Source organism: Delphinapterus leucas, chromosome 5, assembly GCF_059928025.1.
Source record: "Delphinapterus leucas isolate spDelLeu-1000000601 "Yukka" chromosome 5, BTC_Dleu_Yukka2, whole genome shotgun sequence".
NCBI lineage: Eukaryota > Metazoa > Chordata > Mammalia > Artiodactyla > Monodontidae > Delphinapterus > Delphinapterus leucas.
The window spans coordinates 91,482,670-91,504,225 of record NC_143133.1 but is presented as its reverse complement, the minus strand read 5'-3'; the positions used below and the strand labels follow the sequence as shown (position 1 = coordinate 91,504,225).

The following is a 21,556-nucleotide window of genomic DNA, read 5'->3' as shown; positions in this document are numbered from 1 at the left end:
GGTGAGATGAATAGTGGCCACCCAAAATATACGTCCATGTCCAACTCTCTGGAACCTGCGAAAGTTACTTTATTTGTAAAAAGGTAAAGATCTGCAAATGTAATTAAATTAAGGTTCTTATGATCAGATCATCCTGGATTATCTGAGTGGGCCCTAAATCCCATGACAAATATCCTTGTGAGAGACAGAAGAGGAGAAGCACACAGAAGAGGAGAAGGCCATGTGAAGATGGAGCCAGAGATGGGAGTGATGTGGCCATAAGCCAAGGAAGTTAAGGAATGTAGACAGTTACCAGGGGCTGGAAGAGGGAAAGAAGGATTCTCTCCTAGAGTCTCCGGAGGGAGTCTGGCCTGCCAGCACCTTGGTTTCCAAGGTCTCGCCCCCTGAACTGCAAGAGAATAAATCTCTGTTATATTACTGCTTCCACCTCCACCTCCCAGTTTGTGATAATGCGTTACAGCAGCCCCAGGAAACGAATACACCTTGTTATTCCGAGCTAATTCCTTGCTAGTGGTGAAGAGGACACAGGCCTAGCTCTCACGGAACCTGTGTTCTTGTTGAGGGGACCACATAAAAATGAACAAATACAAAATTTATTTTTAATAGTGGAGTGTTAGGTGCTGTGAAAGTAGAGCACCAGAATTGCATATCCAATCGTCCACTTGCCATCTCTACTTAAATACCTAATGGGCATCTCAAACTTAACTTTCCCCAAATAGAAGTGCCTAGAGGTGCCTCGCAGTGGAAGCTGATTCATCCACACTGTCAGGAAAGGCCTCTGCGAGGAGGTGACACACGCAGGAATGCTGAGGGTGAGCTAAGGCAGTGACTGAACGAGGGCGGTTCAGAGCAAAGTGCTCGTTTTTTGGTTTTGTTTTGTTTTAGGAAGGAAATCAGCCCTTGAGAATGAAGAGAGGAAGAGGATGAAGATACAAGGGGGAGGGGTAACAGAAGGAGTAAGGGTCCCGAGGAGGCAGAAGAGATGTGAGCCTAAGGGATCAGGGTCCTCGAAGGGAAAAGCAGGAAGAGAGCGGGGGCTAAACGATGCTGACTCAAAACTCAAACTGTCAGAGTTTGAATCCTGGCTCTGCCACTTATTGGTTACAATATAATAGGAAATCACATTATTTGGATCTTGATATCCTCCACTATAAAATAAGGATACTAATAGCTCCTACCGCATAGGAATTTGTTCGGAGAATTAAATATATTAATATGTGTGAAGTACTTGGTTCCATGTCTGGCACAGAGCATGCAATCAATGTCATTATTACTATAGAGATCATGAGAAGGGACATCAAGTCTGGAATCAGAATGTGAGTACTGGAAGCAACTTCAGAATCATCTGATCTAATTCCTTCACTGTACAAATGAAGAAACTGAGACCCCGAGAGTTTGTATATTGGCCAATTTAAAGAGATAGTTACAGGCAGAGTCAAGACTAGAGCAACTGGTTGAAAGTCTGTGCTTTTTCTAGGTGAGCATCACAGATAGACTTGGGAATCCTAAGAATACAGGTGGTAATTGAATCTGGGAAAATAGACAACATCACTCAGGTAGAACCCAGAGAACGAGTAGAGAACATGGAAAGAAGGAATGGAAAGAAGAGTTAGCAAGGGAGAGTCGGAGTTGGATCAGGGAGGTAAGAGAAGAGCCAGAAAAGACCAGTGGTTATAGAAGCCAAGACAGAGATTTCAAAGGGAGAAAATGGTCAACTGAGTCAAGTACTCCAGAGAGTTGAGGAAAGATTATGACTCTGGTGCAAAATGCTAGATTTGAGGTCAGCTTGATTTGAGCACTAGTTCCACAAGACACTAAGCTCTGAAACTTGGTTTTCCTATATGTAAAATCTGCTGACTCCTTTAACAAATTTTAAACTTTTTTTTTTTTTTTTTTTTGCGGTAAAAAAGTTGTTTTTTTTTTTTGTGCTCCATTGCGGAGCACAGGCGCCGGATGCGCAGGCTCAGTGGCCATGGCTCACGGGCCCAGCCGCTCTGCGGCACGCGGGATCCTCCCGGACCGGGAAATGAACCCGTGTCCCCTGCATCGCCAGGCGGACTCCCAACCACAGCACCACCAGCGAAGCCCCTAAACTTTTAAATCTTGTAAAGTTGGCAATGGAGGGAGACTTTTCCATTCGGGGAGGGGTCAGTGGACCTTACTCCGGACCCTGGAATTAACCTTACTCGCTGGGTGTCTCACACTAATGTCTGTTACAGCCACAAGCAGCAGACTGGCCTTAGGGGGACAAAACAGGATTTTATAGTTTCTCTCATTGCCATAGTATGACTGAGACAGGTCATAATATGTAAGCAAGATACTACTAAAGATTAGACCCCAAATGCTGAGGCTGATTAAGAATGTCTTTTTTTCTCTTTCTAGGTTCCCTTCCTAGATAAATTCATCTAATCCCATAACTTTCAAATACCATCTCAATGCCCAAGACTCTCAGATTTATATCTCCAGCTCTGACCTCACTCCTGAGCAATTGCCTATTCTAGATCATTACTTAGATGGCTAATGTTCATCCCAAACTTAACCTTTCCAAAAGGGAATGCTCATCTTCCTGCCCCCAATCTTGGTAAATTTATATTCAACCCACTAGCACATTCTCTAGTTTCTATCTCTAGAATATTTTCCAAATCTCAATACTCTACACCCAATACCTTGCTATTCCAAGCTACCACCATCTCTTGCTTCGCCCTCTGCAGTCGTCTCTGACTGGATTTTCTGTTTCTACTTTGGCATCCCCTATAATCTACCCTCAACACAGCAGCCAGATGTTCTGTTATACATAAATCACATGCAACTCTCTTGATTATAAACCTCCAATGGTTTCCCATCACGCTTAGACGAAAACCCAAACCCCATTAGGCCTTGCAGGACTGAGACCCTGCTCACTGTTTGGACTTCTTCTCACTCCACACTTTCGTCCTTCACTGTGCTCCAACTTAGCCCCTGGTTTTCTTTCTGTTCCTCAAATACACCATACTCATTTATTTTATTTTCATTTTCTTTTTTTTTCAAACTTTAAAAAAATTGTATTAATTTATTTATTTGGCTGCATCGGTCTTAGTTGCAGCATTCTAACTCTTAGTTGGTGCATGTGGGATCTAGTACCCTGACCAGGGATCAAACCCAGGCCCCCTGCACTGGGAGCACAGAGTCTTAGCCACTGGATCACCAGGGAAGTCCCTCATTTTCTTTTAAAAATATATATAATTTTTATTTGTCAATTATACCTCAATAAAGCTGGGGGAAAATATTTCAGCCTTGGGCAACTTCTCCCAATTAAAAAAACAAAACAAAACAGAGTTTCTTTCCTTGTTAGGAATATACTTGATAATAAAGCATGAACAATTATAAACACATACTTTTTTCCTTTTTTGATAAGAATTTTGTGAAATAAGACAGAGAACAGACTTGTGGTTGCCAAGGGGGAGTGGGGTGGGGGAGGGATGGATTGGGAGTTTGGGATGAGCAGATGCAAACTATTGTATATAAAATGGATAAACAACAAGGTCCTACTGTACAGCACAGGGAACTATATTCAATATCCTGTGATAAACCATATGGAAAAAAATATGAAAAAGAATATAAATACATATGTATGTATAACTGAATCACTTGGCTGTATGGTAGAAATTAACACATTGGAAATCAACTATACTTCAATAAAATAAATTTTAAAAAATTTTGGGAAATAAATGTATCACAATTCTTGTGTTTGTATGGCACAAATCTATAGCAGTTCTACAAACAACCAGCATATTTGTGTGTGAAGTAAAATGCGTTGAGCTCCAAGCTATCAATATTAAAGAGTAAATTTCAGGGCTTCCCTGATGGCGCAGTGGTTGAGAGTCCGCCTGCCGATGCAGGGGACACGGGTTCGTACCCCGGTCCGGGAAGATCCCACATGCCGCAGAGGCCCGTGTAACGCAAAAAAAAAAAAAAAAAAAGAGTAAATTTCAACCATATGTTAAGAGAAGAAAATAAATTATCTTTTTATTCTCTCTAAAGAGGAGGGTGAAAATTTTGATGAGATGATCAAAGGGTATGCACTAAACAATATAGACAAAGTTGTCATAAAAGTTTATTAGGCAATTAATTTATAAACATATTATGCTAATTTATATGGGATTTGTGGCATTTCACTAGCTTTCTATAATATCACACTCATTTCTGACAAACATTAGCTATTCCCTCTGTCTGGAATGCTTTCCCACCCTGCTCCCCTCCCTTCCACCTTCACATGGCTTGTCTCCTCCTTAGCACTGAGGTCCCTATTGCCTGGTATCTTCTAAGAGAGAACTTCCCTGTCCATCCTGGCCAGAGTAGCTCTCCAGTCAGTATCATACCAGTTGGCTTTTGCATCTCATCACTTATCTGGTGATATTTTCTTGTTTATTTTTATGTTTATTGTCTCTTTTCCCTACTGGAGTATAAGTTTCCCCAAAGAGATTTTGTCTGTTGCTTTACCATTGTGTTCCAGCCCCAGAAAAGCACATACATGGTAGGCCCTCAATAAATATTGATGAATAAATAAATGATTAAAGGCTCAGGACAGAAGAAGGGAAATAAATCCAGAGAGCCCCATATCATTCAATTATCTGGCTTGTAACTTAGCACCCTCAACCTCAGCTTGTAGCCCAGCACAAAAATGCTTTCCCCTTGCTACTTCAGAGCACCCTTGGGAGTACCCAGACTTGTGGAAATCCAAACCTGAGAGAGACAGAGAAGGAGGGGGAGGGGGAGGGGAGGGGAGGGGGAGAGGAGGGGGAGAGGAGGGGGAGAGGAGGGGGAGGGGAGGGGGAGGGGAGGGGGAAGAGGGGAAAAAGGAGTGGGAAGAAATGGGGGGAGAGAGAGAGAGTGGGCCAGCACCCTGGTTTTCTCTCCTGCCTTTCCGTGGTACATCTTAGCTCTAGCTTCACCTGGGGATCTGTCCACCTACCTGGAGGGTTGACATTGAACAGTTGCACCTTCTTGGGTGGAGATTCCACTCTACATCCACAGTAGAGGTCTGGACTGAAGGCAAAGAATAAGCACATCAGAATACATCCTACAAAACATACATACATATTGATAGCAAGGAGAGCTACTTCCTGCAAGACGATGATCTCTGTCCTACACAGTTCCCATACTTGTTTTGAGGATCAAATAAAGGACAGTAATCTGGAACATGACACACACGTGTCAGTCACAATACTACACTGTTAGCAGAGCGATTGCTCCTGACAAAATGCCATTTGTGTTACTCATACCATGGTACTAAAGACTTATGTACATGATTCATGGTTATCCTCTCCATCCTAGATGACTTCAGTAACCTGCGTGACTCATTCAACACCCTGTCTCACAGTTCCGTGATGCTATCTCCTCCAGTGCCTCTCACTTCCGCTACATATGGTCACACTCTGAATCTTGTCATCACCTCCAAATGATCCCACTTTGGAAACCTTAAGCCCCAAGACCTAAGAATATTTGATGCCCTGCTTACAGTAACCTAAACTTCAAGCTCTATATACACTTACTGCCTTTGTACCTACTTTTCAGCCCCACCAAGACTTCTTCAAATCTTTTCTCCTGATCTCTTAGCCCCCTAATTAATGCAATAGCCATTTTTCTTCTTTCTGTTCTCGATGGGAAAAGTGTCTCTCTCTGTCCTGTCCCAGGTAATCTCTCCACCTAGACTCTGGACTCCAGCCCCACCCCCATGCCCTGTTTCATCAATTATTTACCCTCTCCTCTAGGTCTTTCAACTTATCCTCTCTTGGCTTTTTTCCCTCAGCACATAGACATGATCATATCTCTTCTAACAACTACCAAAAACAAATCTTAGGTTACATGATCTGATATTCTCCATATCTAGAATTCTCTTTCTCCTTCCTTTCATGGTCAAGTCTTTCTTACCCTACTCATTCTGCACCCCTCTGTAACCTGATGTCTGTCCCCACCACTCTTCTGAAACTGCTCCAGACCTGGCCCCAGCGACCTAACAGGCTATGGTCACATTTCACTTCTTATCTAACTTGGCGTCAACTCTAGAAAGCTGTTCCCCCTTCTGCTTCTGTGCTTCCATGATACCACGCTCAGTGGTGTTCCTCTTCCCCCTCTAGCTGCTCCTTCTAAGTCTCCTAACAGGTTTATTTTCCTCTTTCTCTTTGGTAAATGTGGATTCACCCTCCACCCTGCTCCTTTCCCACTGCTGGCATATCTCTTTCTAAGCAATTTTATCATCACCTGTGACTCAGATGACTGTTTATATATACTAAAGTCATACATTCTTGGAGCCTCCAACCTATGGCCAACTGCCTCCTAGACATTCCTGTTTTTATGGTCTGTAGGCACCTCAACTTAAGATGTCCCAAACTGAATTGATCATCTTTCCCATTTCCAAAACTGACTTTGTTCTACATTTACTATTCGTGTATATGGTTACAACCGTCCATCCAGAGACTCAGGCCAGATGCATGAGAGAAGCCAGCTTACTCCTCACCCCCAGACTCCTCTGGCTCCAAATCCTATTGACTTGGCCCCCTATCTCTCCAATCCATCCATTCATCTCTCTTTCTCTGACACTGCTGAATTTAGACATTTGGCTCCCTTTTCTGGATCATCTCAGTAATTTCCAGACTGTTCTTCCTGCTGGCCTCCATCTCCCTCCTCCAGTCTAAAGATCTGATATTACTTGTTTTCCCTTGTCATTGTTATTCATTTATGTTTTTTTTTCCTTTAGTGTCTTTTTCAAACTAAAAAGGAATATACTGTCATTGTAAAATAGCCAATAGTTCATAAGGCTGTAAAGAAAAAGTTAGTTACCCCGATCCAATCCTCAAATCTTATTCCCAATACACTTTTCTTTCTAAAAATATAATTTTATTAAACATGCTGTATTTCTTCTACTTTAAGAGGCACTTCCCCCGACACACACACACATTTTAACATCTCTGAAATCAAACTGTATCATATAGTCAATAGTGTCTTAGATTTGGTTAAATTCATTATTGCTCTGCAAAGTGCTATTTTTACTTGTTAATATGGGTCATGATTCCAAACCAGCAATTACCTCCAGGATAATCTTTCTAAAGTACAAATCTGGTCGGGTCACTACCCTCCCAAGAATTCTTCAAAGACTCCCCTCCCCACCCCACCTCCACTCCCCAGGTCCTTCATCTTCTGACTCCCTCCTACTTTTGCAAGTCTTGTTTCTAGCACATCCTCACACATCCTCTTCCTTAAAGCCAGGTAGATCTGTTTGCAGTTAGCTCCCCAGATAGACTCTGCTGAGCCAGATCTTGGTGCTTTTGCACCAGTGTTTCCTCTGCCTCTTCCTCGCATCCTCTACTCCAAGTTGCCCCTTATTGGAAAATTGTCCCAATCCCCCCAACTGAGTCTAGGCTCTTCCTTTATGTGCTGCTTCTCAATTTTTCCAGCATCTGATGCACTTAATGCACAAGTTTAAGCCATTTCTCTCGTTTGTTGCTCCCAGTAAATAGTGAGCTCTCAAGCATGTGTTCTTTGTACCCACTTCCAGCACTGCGAGGGCAACACAGGTGCCCCATAAATATTTCTGAAGATGAGGAACTATACATGAGAGAAGCATAAAAATGTTCCCTGAGATAAGGTGAAGAGCATTCTAATTGACTATCACCTTAACCTGAGACAAGAGAGAGAAAAAGGAAGAGAGAAGATCTGGACATCAAACCACCTGGGCATCCAGAAAGCTAAAGCAATGGGTTTTTTTTTTTTCTTCCCTTTCCCCGTTTTCTACTCCTCCAGACCTGCTAATTCCACCCTCAACTAAAGATAATCTGACTTCAACAAGCATGACTTTGATGACCCCTTCCTTTCTTTCTAGTCCTAAGTGCTTCAAGTTCAGACCTCTATGTCATCACCCCCTCTTGCCACAAGTCCCCTATTTTGTAACCAGAGTTTTGGAAAGTACCAAAGGGGGATTCTTTCCACTTGCCACTCTTCAGTGCCCCCCTGAGTTTTCTGTTTGGACTCCCTCCTGCCCCAGTTGTGGACACACCTGGCAAGTTCCGTCAAGCCTCCATCAGGAAAAAACAAAAACAAAAAACCACACAGACACACACAAAAGGAAGCTAAAGTTTAACACAAAACCTTTATTTTTAATAACTATTCTAAAGGCTTGACGTTAAGGTAGAGACCTCAGTGGAAAACACTTACCCCCTCTTAACCCAGTATTGGGTTTGGATTCAAGAAAATGCTGAAAATAGAAAACAATGTTTCCCAGTTCTTCTTTCTGACCTAAATAATTTAAAGCCAAGGATTGCAATTCATTCATGGAAAAGTACCAGGGTATGTTGGAGACTTAAAACAAAGCTCAGTTAATGTGGCCTACGTGGCATCAGTAAAATTGGCCCATGCTAACACATGTTGACAACTGTGCGGCCAACATATTTCAATACCCTCCCTCAGCAAAAAGAACAGGGACACATGAAACAATTAGAAATAGTAGAGCAAAAGAAGAAAGCGTGGAAAGATGAGGGGAGTACAGGAAGGAAGACTGGCATTGACAGGGCAGGAGAAAATACGAAATATAGCCAACAGAGCATTCCCAAAAATAAACATATTTGCTGTCACAGTTGGGGTTGAGAATAAACAACCAGTTACGATGGAAAGAAATAAGAAGACAGCTAAAGAAAAGAATGGGAGAGGTCGCGGAGTCAGATAGGTAAGTAGATAAAACAAGGAAAGTATTTTTGGCATGTAAGTAGGACTGATAAAGAAACAGGATAAGACCAGAAGGATTATTACAGAAAGGGCAGGATCAACCTGTGGACAAGTGAAATGTAGGGGGGAAGCAGCTGTTAGGAAACGTGCTGTGATTCTACTGTCCTGAAGAGGCCAATGTTTTGAAACTAGAGTTTTTCAAGCTCTAGTCTACAAATGGACGTGGAATTAGGAAGTTCTCGGGCCCCGCGGTGGAGAATGAGAGTCAAGCAGACATTCCAGTGTTGGGAGCAGCAGGGTCAAATCAAGGAGCCTGTAATACTTAACATTCTGAAGGTGTAGAGGAAACCTCACATTCGGAGGGAAAGACTTCACCACTTACGCTAACACAAAAGAGACTGTACAGATCTCTTCTGTTCATAAATTTTGGACTAGATAAAAACAAAGGCACCAAATACCTTAACTGTCGAGACGTAATTCCTCTTCATCTCAGTCACTAGGGAATTCGGCATCAAATTAGATTTTTCCGGCACCTTAACATGAGACTGTGAGGAAGGAAAAAAGGCCTTCCTTTTCCCTCTAACCAACCTGTAATCTTCAGAGTGATTTCTCTTTTCGGTACAGACTTGGGTGTATTTGGATCCCTAGGAGCCGGTGTTCGGAGGAGCCGCCTCGGCTGTATCCCCAGATCAAGATAGGCTTGTTTTGAATGCAAAATGAGTTTTCCCCGACCTCGATACTGCCTCAGGGTATCTGAAATTAATAGCCTACATCGTTAATAAAGGTATGTTTTGGAGAGACAGCAAGATGCTGGTTAATTTGCACCTTCTTCCTCACCCAGCGGCTTCAGCCGTGACTAACGAAGCGAAAGGAGAGGGCAAGAACAGGTCTATTGTTTTCGTTTCCTACGTGGCCGAAACCCAAAGGAGCGGCTGGTCGCCTACCTGCCTTCCATTCCCCTGCACAGGAGCGGCTGCGCGACCTGCCGAGCTGTACGTGGCCGGCTCCGGCTAGCTGGCGACCTCACCTACGGCGCTCTTCCGGGCTCGGACCAGCCTGACTCATCTGGGATGGGTGTCAGGGGTGGGGGAGACCTCAGGGGGAGGAGGGACAGGAGGAGGCGGGCCGGGCCCTTCCCCCAGAGCCGGGGAGGAGGCGTCGCCAGGGCGCAGGTGAAACCGACTCCGACCTATCCCGGGAACTTTCGCAGCGGGGACTCGCTGCGCGAGGCGCGCATCGCGCAGGGGCAGCCTGGGAGCCGCCCTCTCCCACCCTGGGCTGCGCGCGGGGGCTCAGCACCGGGGCCTCTCCCCGGGGACCCGCGGCCCTCTTGGCACGTTCTGGGGCTGCAAGCAGGCCGTGGCTGATGGAGGCGGGTGGCGCCGCCCCGGGCGCAGGTGACAGACGCCAGGCCAGGGTTTCTGTTGGCGGGGGAGAGCGCAGGGAGGGCGAGACGCAGACACCTCGGGTCCAGGGAACGACGGGGCAGCGATGGCCCGAGAGTTGAGCCAGGAGGCACTACTGGACTTTCTGTGCCAGGCCGGGGGCCGAGTGACCAACGCCGCCTTGCTGAGCCACTTCAAGAGCTTCCTCCGAGACCCCGATACGCCCCCCAGCCAGCACCAGCGCCGCCGCGAGCTTTTCAAGGGCTTCGTCAACTCGGTGGCCGCAGTGCGCCAGGACCCCGACGGCACCAAGTACGTGGTGCTCAAGAGGAGGTACAGGGACCTTTTGGGGGAGGAGGGGCTGCAGCGACCCAGAGACCCGCCCGCGGCCGCCGCCCCTGCAGGGGGAGCTGCGCCCAGCTTCCCGCTCCTCGCGCGCAGGGGGGAGCCACCGCCGCCGCCGCTGCCGCTGCCGCCGCCGCAGCAACCCCGGCGGCGGCGGCGCGAGAAGGAGCTAGAGGAGGAGCAAGCAGGTGCCGCAGGCCCGGCCGCCGAGGCAGGTTGCAATGGACTCCCCGCCAGCGGGGCCCGGGAGGCGGCCCGGAGAGGCGGCCGGCGGAGGGGCAGCTCCGGCCACAGGGCACCGGTGCCCGCAGCCGCCCAGGACGGAGCGAGGTGCGTGGCGGCCGAGACGCAGGGCCGCCGCTGCTGGGAATGCCTCCAGAACGGCCTGGGGGGACTCCCGGGCGAGCCGCTGCTCGGCTCACTCCCCGACGCCCCCACCGCCACCGCCAGCGCCTGGGAGAAGCCGGCGCCGGCCCCGCCTGCCCAGGACGACAGCGGGGCTCCCAGGCCGCAGCGGGAAGGTGCGCCCGCGGAGCCCCCGCCGGTGTGCGCCGCGCCCCGCTCTCCTCCCACAACCGTCGAGGCTGCTGGGAGCGGGACTTCCCCACCTGCTCCCCTGTCCTGCCCCACTCCCCCCGGAGAGCCGCCCGAGCTGGTGATCCCGGGCTCCCTGCATTATTCGACCCTGCAGAAGCAGCAGCAGCGCACTCGAGACTGGGTGGCCAGACACCCCCAGATACCCGAGCCCCGAGACCAGGGTCCCATCCGAGCCTGGTCGATGCTGCCAGACAACTTCCCCCAGCTGCCCTCGGAGCCGGGCTTCTGGGTCCCGGTATCTAAGCCAGCACCACCGGACCTCCCTCCTCCCCCTCATTCTCTCTTTCCCGCTGTTTCGGAATCCTGGCCCGGGAAGTCTCCATTGGCAGTCTTTCGTAGCATTCGTTGTCAGCTGTCCCTACAAGATCTGGAGGACTTTGTGGACCAGGAGAGCCACGGCAGCGAGGAGAGCAGCAGTGGACCCAAAGAGTCCCCTGGGGGTTCTGAAGAAGGGCTGCACCTTGCCCCTGGAGCCCCAAATGGGAGAAGGCTCAGGAATCCAGCTGGGGCCCCTTCTCCAAAGGAGGGCAGCCCCAGCAGGAGCCTTCAGGGCCTCAGGAGCAGAGAGGATGGTCACCCTTCTCAGCCCGTCCCAATAGGAGCTGGTGGCCTTGCAGGCCACCCTCAGCCTTTGCCCTGGCCTGTTCCCAAATTAAGGAGATCCCTAAGGAGGAGCTCTAGGGCAGAGAGAGCCAAATTGTCCTCCTCTGATGAGGAGTGCCTTGAGGAGGATTTGCTGAAAAGGAGCCGGCGCCCTCCCCGGTCCAGGAAACCCTCGAAGGTGGGAGCAATGTCCAGCCCGAGGGTGGATGCCGCTTTGACACCAAAACCTGCAGACATCAAGGCTACTGTTGTTGAGTGTGGTCATCCACACAGCTCATGGGCCCCTGGAGGGGAGAGGCCTGCAGTCTTGATCCCCCCCAGATCTTCCGAGCACAAGTCATCCCTGGTCCCCCTTGATGCCAGGGAGCATGAATGGATTGTGAAGCTTGCCAGTGGCTCTTGGATTCAGGTGTTGACTTTGTTCTGGGAGGACCCCCAGCTGGCTTTGCACAAAGACTTTTTGACCGGGTACACTGCCTTGCACTGGATAGCCAAACACGGTGACCTCAGGGTCCTTCAGGACTTGGTCTCAGGCGCACAGAAAGCAGGGATTGCTCTTGATGTAAATGTGAAGTCCAGTTGTGGGTATACCCCGCTGCACCTTGCAGCCATTCATGGCCACCAGGGGATCATCAAATTGCTAGTGCAAAGGTTGGCGTCTCGTGTGAACGTCCGGGACAGCAGTGGGAAGAAGCCTTGGCAGTATCTGACGAGTAATACCTCTGGGGAAATATGGCAGCTACTGGAAGCCCCACGGGGCAAGCCCATTTTTTCCACCTATCCCTTGGTTCGAAGCTCTTCCCCCACCAGGAAGGCCAAGAGCCGGGAAATATCTAGAAATATCACTCGAAAGACTTCCTTTGCTGCACTGCTCAAAAGTCAGCACAGCAAATGGAAGTCAGCCAACCAGTATGAGAAATTCCCCAGTCTAAGGGAAAGAGAAGAGTATAGTGACTGAGGGGAGCCCCTCTCTCCAACATGGCCTCCACACCCCCATCCTTGAGCTCTTCAGTGAGAGAATCCAGGGGGAATGGAAAAATTGCTGAGGAATTGGTCGACAGGCCAAGTGAGATGGCCTACCTAGTGTTTACCTCCCTGGATTCTGCGTCAGCACATCCCGGGCCTCAGAGGTCGTCCAAGCTTTCTGACGGCTCAAGTCCTTGGGCCAGTGAACGTAGAGAAGGAGCAGAGTCAGGTGCTTAAAACCCGGCTGTTGTTCTCCTTCCCTTGCCATCACAGATCTGGGCACAGCAGGCCACACTGTTCTCCCGAGCAGCTACCCCAGGCCTTGGCTAGAGAGGAAACAGATGTCTAACAAGAAGAGAGGCAATTCAAGGAATTGATGAAGCTCAAACAAAATCCTCTCTCTGGCTAGGAGCTCTCTGGCTTCCATTCATTTGCAGAACAAATCTTGGCTGAGAGTGGAAAACACCAGGTTTGAAATCAGATGGCTCCTCTTCTTTCCCTTTTTTTTTTTTTGGCATTCAAATCTGTGCAGTAAAATTATTACTGGAGAGTAGAAGTTGCTTTAAGAGAATCCTCTGCCCCATCGTCAGGTCTTTCTTTGAATGCAACCTTTGGTGGCCAGCACAAGAAATGATTAATGCCTCGTTTCAGAGAAGCAGTTGGGTAAGATCCAGTTGTGACTGACACTCAGACCCTGCTTTTTTAAAAAAAACATCAACCTGAGGGGAACTTTCCAAATGTAAAAACTGTATGGCTCATTAGCATAGTGACTGAAACCATCTTTTATGGAAACTCCCTGTGTAACGAACAGCAGAATTAGCATCAGTAGTTTTCAGTAGGTTTGAATGGCCAATGTTCATACTCATGAAAAGTGAGAAATGATTTTGTTCTGGGGATGCAGTAAGGGTTATGAGGTGAATGCCTCCCCACCAGGAATTTTCTAAGCTGCTAAATATAATTTTATTTGCACTAAACATTTTGCCAATTAAGATTAAATATTAGCTTTGAAGTGCTGTATCTCTAGCAGGAAGTGGTCCTTTTATTTGCTCGTGGTGGGACTGATCTCTGTGGGTCCATGGAATGAGAGGATGGCTAGTTTATAAACTGCGGTAGAAAATCAAGAGTTCAGAATGTAAATTCAAAGAGGGCTGAAAGATGAAGTGTCTAAGAGGAAAGAGTTAATTTTTTATGGAATTGTTCTCATGCGCTGTGGCAATGATGTTGTATCTTAAAGTATTTTTGTGTTTCTTCTGGCTATTTTCCCCCATTAAAATATCCACAGATCTTTATAATTTATTGTACTTATGCTGAGGATTGTTAACTTTCTGCCTTACAAAACTGTGACTCAGTGAGTATCAAATATTTTTGTTTCTTTGTAGTTTTACTTTATAATTTTGCTGAAATAACGATATCTGTTCTATTGGAAAACAAACAAAAAATAGGCAGAATAAATCAATCTAAGGGTTGCTTTTCTCCAAAAAGACCTATACAAGGGATGAAACTTTGGCAAATCACATCAAGGAAAAAAAGCTACAAGTACAGACAGCAGGTGTATGGTTAGGAGAGATGAAATTTTTAAACATAAAAGATAAACATTTATGTGAATACTCTAGTACAGGCGGTGATCTCCCAGGGGGGGAAAAATTTTAAATGTCAACTTCTTTTAAAAGCCAAAGAATGTTTTTACTTTACCATACTGTTATCACAATGTCAATTCATTCAACAAATATGTTTTCCTTAGTGCTGTGGGATTGATAAAGGTGAATGGGACATGACTTCTCCCCTCTTGAACTTAAAATCTAACAAGACTTGTTGTTGACTGATTTATACCATACCTTACTCCCAAGATGTCTTTTAAAGCTGCATTGTACTATGTATAAGCTTTTAAAATGAGGCAAAGGAAAAAAAAGGTACCAGGAATGAGGACAAAACAACTGCAATACAAGAAAAAAATTTTTTTTCAGAGTGTCGTAAGTACAAAGTTAAGTGCTCCAGAGGATTTCAGAGGAGAGAGTCCTTTGGGCTAAGAAAATCTGGGCCGGCTACTGGGAGGCCAGGCATCTTTAGGTGAATGATCTTGGCTTTCCACAGAAACCAGCTTTGTTGGTTCTACCACATTCTTGCCTTTGGCTTCAGTGTGTGATTTCATAGCACAACATTGGCTGACTGCTCAATGGTTAGGACACAGTCTTGGGTTCCAGGTTCATTCTTATGAGGACCCATCAGGTCCGCCTGTCCTTTGTCCCCATATCGTACCTATGACTGTGGTCAACCTTCTTACGTGGTCAACATGTATTTGGGGAGAGGGCGAGGCAGAAGAGGGTGTTGAGAGCAGTGTACAGCACAGACCTGATGGAGTCACCCTTTTGCTCATGTCATAAAACACAGACCAGGAGGACAGCCAGTCCCAGCCTCCTGCCAGCCACAAACCTCCCCCACACTGAGGCCAGACCCATCGGGGTGTGAATGCCCTTACCCTCTCAGTTTCTGTCCTGGTGCTGAATTCTTTCTGCTTAGAATCCCTTTTGCTCTTTTCCTGGAGAACTTTCATGTTTCAAAGGCCAGCTCAGACGTCGAAGCCTCTGTGAGGGCAAAGCTGCTGGGTGTGTTTGGGGGATACTTAGCTCCTATGGCTGTGGGAGATACGTGGCTTCTGCTGTGTGGCAGCCTAAGGCGCTGTGGAACGAGGTGAAGATAGAAAGGGAATTTAAGGTCAGGTTGAAGAAAGTATCTTTTATGATACGTCAAGAAAAATAAGCATTTTCTAGGAAGCCAGGGATCGTCCAGTTTTTCCCTCCAGGAAACCTTAGTGTAATTCCAAATATGGAAACTTTCGTAAAGTCTTAATTTGAAGACAAATAAAAAGTATTGTATAGCATGTACTCAATTTTAAAGTTTCCCTTTCAAATTTTCCTTGTCTTTGATGTTAGTGCTTCTTTGCTGGCAAACAGTGGTGGGCAATTGAACAAATGGCAATTTAATATTAGAGGCAAACATTAGAAACTGGGGATAATCTTAGCTCAACCACTTGCTTTTTTCGTAGACATAGTTGTAAAGTAGTGAATTTTAATCTTATGTATAATATCTACCATACTTTTATTTTCTGCTAGTAAAACTGCTTCTAGTTCAACATTTTAGGATTTTACACATAGCGTGCCATGACTTCCAGGTGCTTTGATTTCCTCAGTAAATTTTTTAAAGTAACAACTTTGAGGTATAGTTCACATACCATACAATTCACCTATTTAAAGTATACAGGTCAATGGTTTTGAGTGTATTTACAGAGTTGTGCTACCATCACCATAATAAGTTCCTGTACATATTTGAGAACTACTGACCCAGGCAATGGGGAGCCATTGACAGTTTAATGTAGACCTATATAGACTGGGGTGAAGTAAAGATCCCTCTTGCTATATAGTAAGGGAGACAAACTAGAAGCAGAGATCAGGTAAATTATTGTAGTGTCTTGGTTTCATATTGGAAATAGGAATATTGACTCAATTAGCTCGATAAGGTGAATACGTTTGGATGTCTAAAAATGAGGAAAGAAAATTTTAGTTGGAGGAGCTTACTTAGTTGATAAAAATCAGAAGACGTTAGGTGAGATCCAAAAGGATCTCTCCATTTCCTCTCATCTCTAATGCTCCGGTTCAGTGATTAGACCCCTTCACTACTGTGATGACGGTCTACGTTCAAGGTGGCATTGATCTAAGAGTATAAATTCAATCCCTGTACAGGCTGTTTAGCACAGCAGTGTCAGTGTATGTGCTTGTGTTTGCTGACATCAAACAAATGATTAAAAATGTGTAATTGAGGCAATTCCCTGGCAGTCCAGCGGTTAGGACTGCGCTTTCACTGCCGAGGGCCAGGATTCAATCCCTTTCTCCGGGGGTGGGGGTGGGGGGGTCCGGGGGTGGGGAAATGTGTAGTGAAAGGGTAGGATCATGTAGTACTTAGGCTCATGGCAATGAGCTAGGCTGCCTGGGTTCCTGTCCTTGTTTGGACAACCATCAGCTTCTTGGTTTTCTCAGTTTTAAGATTTATTTATTATTTTTTTTAAGACCAAATGAATTAACACAAAGTCCTTAGAAAATGCCTGGTACAATATGGCCCAGCAGTCCCACTACTGGGCATATACCCAGAGAAAACCATAATTCAAAAAAACACATGCACCCCAGTGTTCATTGCAGCACTATTTACAATAGCCAGGACATGGAAGCAACCTAAGTGTCCATCGACAGATGAATGGATAAAGAAGATGTGGTACATATATACAATGGAGTATTACTCAGCCATAAAAAGGAACAAAATTGGGTCATTTGTAGAGCTGTGGATGGACCCAGAGACTGTCATACAGAGTGAAGTAAGTCAGAAAGAGAAAAAAAAATATCGTATATTAACGCATATATGTGGAACCTAGAAAAATGGTACAGATGAACCGGTTTGCAGGGCAGAAATTGAGACACAGATGCAGAAAACAAACATATGGACACCAAGGGGGGAAAGCCGGGGGTGGTGGTGGTGGTGGTGGGATGAATTGGGAGATTGAGGTTGACATAAATACACTAATATGTATAAAATAGATAATAAGAACCTGCTGTATAAAAAATAAATAAATAAACATTTTAAAAAATGCCTGGTACATAGTAAATCCTCAATAAATGTTAGCTATTATTATTTTAAACACCATTCAAAATATACAGTTCACTTTAAATTTCAATCTATGCTGAAGACAAAGAAATTCTCTGGTTGATTAAAACAGTGCTCCCAGAATGAGATTTGCCAATAGAGTCAAACATTTTTCATTATGCTTCTATATAAAAAGATGCTTGTGTTTCTCATTTCAAATGAAAAAGACCATTCGACTGTCTGTGCGGAACAATCATGAGCTATTACAGTATGTCATTAGACAGAATTAGGCTTAATTGAAGTCATGTAAGCTAACATCAGTCAAATCAGCAGCTCTGGTTTAGCCTGGAATTGAAATCCAGGCAGAGCTCTGAAGGGGTGAGGCTTATGGAGAGTTGAGTGTGTGTGTGTATGTAGAGCTACCATCACTCAGGAAATTTGAAATAAACTAAAGTCAACCATGCAGTAAACTTTAACCAAAATTCCACTAACTTTGTCAAGATGAAGTCTCACTGAATTGGATTAAAAATTACTGACGTACTGAAATATTCTCCCTCTTTGGTATAGTATTTCTTGATTCCTAGCTCCCAAGTTTGACTCCTCTTTTCTACTTTTAAGACTTGTGTTTTTTAAAAAGGCATCACTCCATGCAAATTGTGCCTCAATTAAACAAGAAAATGATGACAAATAAGGAGAAAGATGTTTGTCAACTTGACTGTTGGGGTCAAAGACAGGACTCTTTTTTTAGAGGGTCTAATTTTTCCATGTGTTCTATTTCTCTTTTTGAGAAGAGTGAATACTCTCAAGTCTAGCAGCTATGAACAGGTGTTTCTGTGCCATCACTCTTCCTGAAACCGTAATTGTTACTCTTATAGAACTTGAAGATTTTGCTATTATATTTATATCCTCAAATACAATTAGCTCTGTCATGAAGTCCTATCATCTGTTGTCAGTTAGGGAAGTGCTTCAGGGACAACTGTAGTGAACCAAGCAACTGCCACAATCCCACACTGGGTCTCACTGCCTACGAGCCTAGGCCGGCCACAGTAGGGCTAAGACAGGGAGCCACTGGGCTAGAAATAGTCCCATTTCCTTAGTGGTTTGAGGAAAGAGGATTACCAAGTCACATAAGGGTGCCTAGATCAGAGTATTTAGAGTTTCTAATTAAAATAAACTTTAAGAAAGTAAGCAAAATGAATATTTACTCAGCTGATGACAGTAGCTTTGCCTAAACTGATGGTCCAAGGAGAGTCCCATTGATTTTTCTTTCTGGAAGAGGCTGGACTATAGCCACCTGCATTGGAATAGACATGCCCTTGGGGGTTTGGATGTTGACTGAGTATTAGTTTTCCACCTAGTTTAACCCTAACTGGTTATATGCCAGATAGGAAATCTCTGTGAGCCTTGATTTTTGTGAGGAAAGCAAAGGGGAAGAAGGAGAAAAACATACCAATAGCATCAAGTTGGCCTCAGATCTTCAGGATGAAAGGCACTAAAATGCACAATAGTCCAAATGGGTAGCAGAAATGGGGGAAAAAAGAACAGAAGGTTGATTTTGCTTTATCCTATCCTGAGACCACATCTTCTCACAAGAGCTATGCGGGCCTCTCACCATCGTGGCCTCTCCCGTTGCGGAGCACAGGCTCCAGACACGCAGGCCCAGCGGCCATGGCTCACGGGTCCAGCCGCTCCGCGGCATGTGGGATCCTCTCGGACCAGGGTACGAACCCGTGTCCCCTGCATCGGCAGGCGGACTCTCAACCACTGCGCCACCAGGGAAGCCCCACAAGAGCTATTCTTATGGGGCATATAAACTAAGTAACATTTCATAATAACGTATACCAAGCCTACCTGTGGAGCTATCTTTCTATGACTGCAGAGAGATCACGAAATATTGCCCTGGATTTCTTGGGCAAGTTTCTGATACCCATCATGAAATCTTGGGAAAGCTGAATCCTAGAACCACTTTTCACATATGGGGTATACACCTCTGTTTCAGGAGCAGAGTATCCGATGTGGATGATCTTTCACACTCATTTTCTCTTCTGATCTTTGTTCTCGGTCAACTGCAGCTTTCAGTCAGGTACTGACAGAGGGGTTGAAACTCAAGACTACTTGCTGCTTGTTAAGATTTTTAAAGTGTTTGAAATTTTCAGTGACCAATGTTGATATTCTATGTCCCTCCAAAACACGCCCCTCCACCATGTATGTTCAAGCATGGGTAACGGAGAACTGAATTGGCTTTACATTCTTCCACCACAAGATTTATTGTATTTATTTAAGATGTCTCCCAGATGCTTTTTTAAAGGTTTTAAAAAAATTTTTTTTTATTTATTTATCTATCTATTTTTGGCAGCGCCGGGTCTTAGTTGCGGCAGGAGGGATCTTTAGTTGCAGCATGTGGGATCTTCTTTTAGTTGCAGCATGCGTGCGGGATCTAGTTCCCTGACCAGGGATTGAACCTGGGCCCCCTGCATTGGGAGCATGGAGTCTTACCCATTGGACCACCAGGGAAGTCCCCAGATTCTTATAAAGGAAGACATCCGCATGAGGCAGCAGACCGAGTGGCTGCGAAAACTCCTCATCCTGTGAGCAGCCTGTGACTCTTTGAGAAAAGGATTAATTCTCTAAACACAGACATACATCTGGAGGCAGAAGTTGTCTTAGGTGCCACCTGATCATAACTCTATGTCCCTTATATGTGTGTCACCTTACACGTTCTGTGGTCTCTTGGGTCCAGGTGTTTTCCTGCTAAAAGCTTCTTCAAGACCACCTGGAACAACAGTGACGGAACAGGTAGACACGTATCACCTGGATTGTGGGCACAGGACTGCTCTTGTTCTACCAGAGTTAACGTTTTCTCTTTATTGTGTTAAGCGTCTGACTCAAATTCCATTTTGGAGGTATTTCCTCAGGTTCAAAATTCCGTATGTCTTTATTTACTTTCTATAAGTTGAGAAAAGAAAGAAATCCTTATCCTTTATAAATGTAAAGCCACAGCATCCAGATACTGGCTTATGATGGAAACTGGATTTGAAGTAACAAACTGTTTGATGTTCCTAAAAAAAAAAAAAGGAAGTTTATAGAGAAGTTAAGCAGTATTTTGTGATGTAGGAAGGAGGTACCACAAGAAATACTTCCATTATCTGATAGGTTTGGGAAATGGATTGCTTTGAATAATAAATTATTCTAGTTCATAAGAATTTCTCACATATGCTTCACATGATAAATAGTTTAAGAAAACTGAACTACAATTAAATACACTCAGCACTAAAACTAAACACAAAGTAATTTATGGTTTAAAAAAACCGTCTAAGATCATTAATGCTTTGTGATTATTATCGTAAATATCAACTATCTTTGCATTTAGATACACAGAACTAAAGTCAGTTGATGAAAGATTGGGTTTTATAAATTTTACATCTATTTCATATTTTAAAGAATTTAAAAATTATACAAATGATACATGTTTATTGTAAAAAAAAATTAGATAACACAGATAAAGAAAAGAGAACAAGAAAACAAAACCTTCCCTAATTTCACTACCTTAGGGTAATCATTGATAATACTTCAGTGTGTATCCTTCCAGAATTTATAAGAAAAAAACCATACTGTGCATAGAAATTTCCAGCCTATTTTATTGCTTAATATATTGTTATTTTTCCATTTGAATTGGGTATTGTTTATTAAGTTCAAGATAAAATAAAAGTTTAGGTCTTCAGATGGCTGAAAATGGGGCAGTTCAGAATTCATTTGCAGACCAGGTGTTGCTTCAATGTCACTTCCTTTTCCATACAGGGCCAGATCCTAAAAGTATTAAGTTTTAAATTATTTAAAAAATCGTTCTTTGTCTTCATTTGACTTGAAGCAATGATTTTCTTTTGTTTTTAATCTGCTTTTTTTTTGCCCAGTGTTCTGGGTGCATGACTTTTCAGGCAGGAGGTCCCTCCTCCAGGAAACTGGTTGCCTGCTCATGGGAACTCCCAGCTGTGACCACCCATCTCACACCTGTGGCTGTTCTGTTTGCTTGTGGGGTAGTGGAGACATGAGACAGGTGTGGGCCAGATATGATTGAAGAACAGTTACTATGCTTGATTACAACTTAAAATGGGCTAGATCTGTCAGTATCACTGGTCTGATTCTTTTCTTTCTTTCATTTTTTGATCGCTAGGGAGAATATCTTAGAATGACTTTATCATTCAACATAAGAATGGGGAAGGGAATATAGGAAATCCAAAAGATTTTTTTTCTAATCATATAAATCTTTTACTTAAAGCACTTCCTGAAGATGAAAATTGCTGCTAGTTTTATTTTTTAATAATAATTTTTTAAAA

General features: G+C 44.6%; 2 protein-coding genes across 3 annotated transcripts in view; one reads left to right on the top strand and one right to left on the bottom strand.

Moving 5' to 3' along the window:
* SEPTIN11 (septin 11) overlaps nucleotides 1-9,750 on the bottom strand; it is a 126,907-nt gene extending 117,157 nt beyond the window's left edge. The window contains exons 1-2 of one of the 2 annotated variants that reach the window (XM_089912083.1): nucleotides 9,156-9,750; nucleotides 4,952-5,025 (exon numbers count right to left, since the gene is read on the bottom strand). In XM_089912083.1, the coding sequence (XP_089768209.1) occupies nucleotides 4,952-4,966 (15 nt within the window). In that variant the 5' untranslated portion in view covers nucleotides 4,967-5,025; nucleotides 9,156-9,750. Of the gene's footprint in view, nucleotides 1-4,951; nucleotides 5,452-9,155 lie in introns of those variants that run through there. The other variant, XM_089912082.1, reaches the window with a different exon arrangement.
* A 93-nt stretch (nucleotides 9,751-9,843) lies between these two features.
* On the top strand, nucleotides 9,844-13,885 carry SOWAHB (sosondowah ankyrin repeat domain family member B). Its single transcript, XM_022599460.3, has one exon. The coding sequence runs from the start codon at nucleotides 10,189-10,191 to the stop codon at nucleotides 12,583-12,585; it is 2,397 nt and encodes a 798-aa protein (XP_022455168.1). The 5' UTR covers nucleotides 9,844-10,188; the 3' UTR covers nucleotides 12,586-13,885.
* Nucleotides 13,886-21,556: the final 7,671 nt, after the last annotated feature.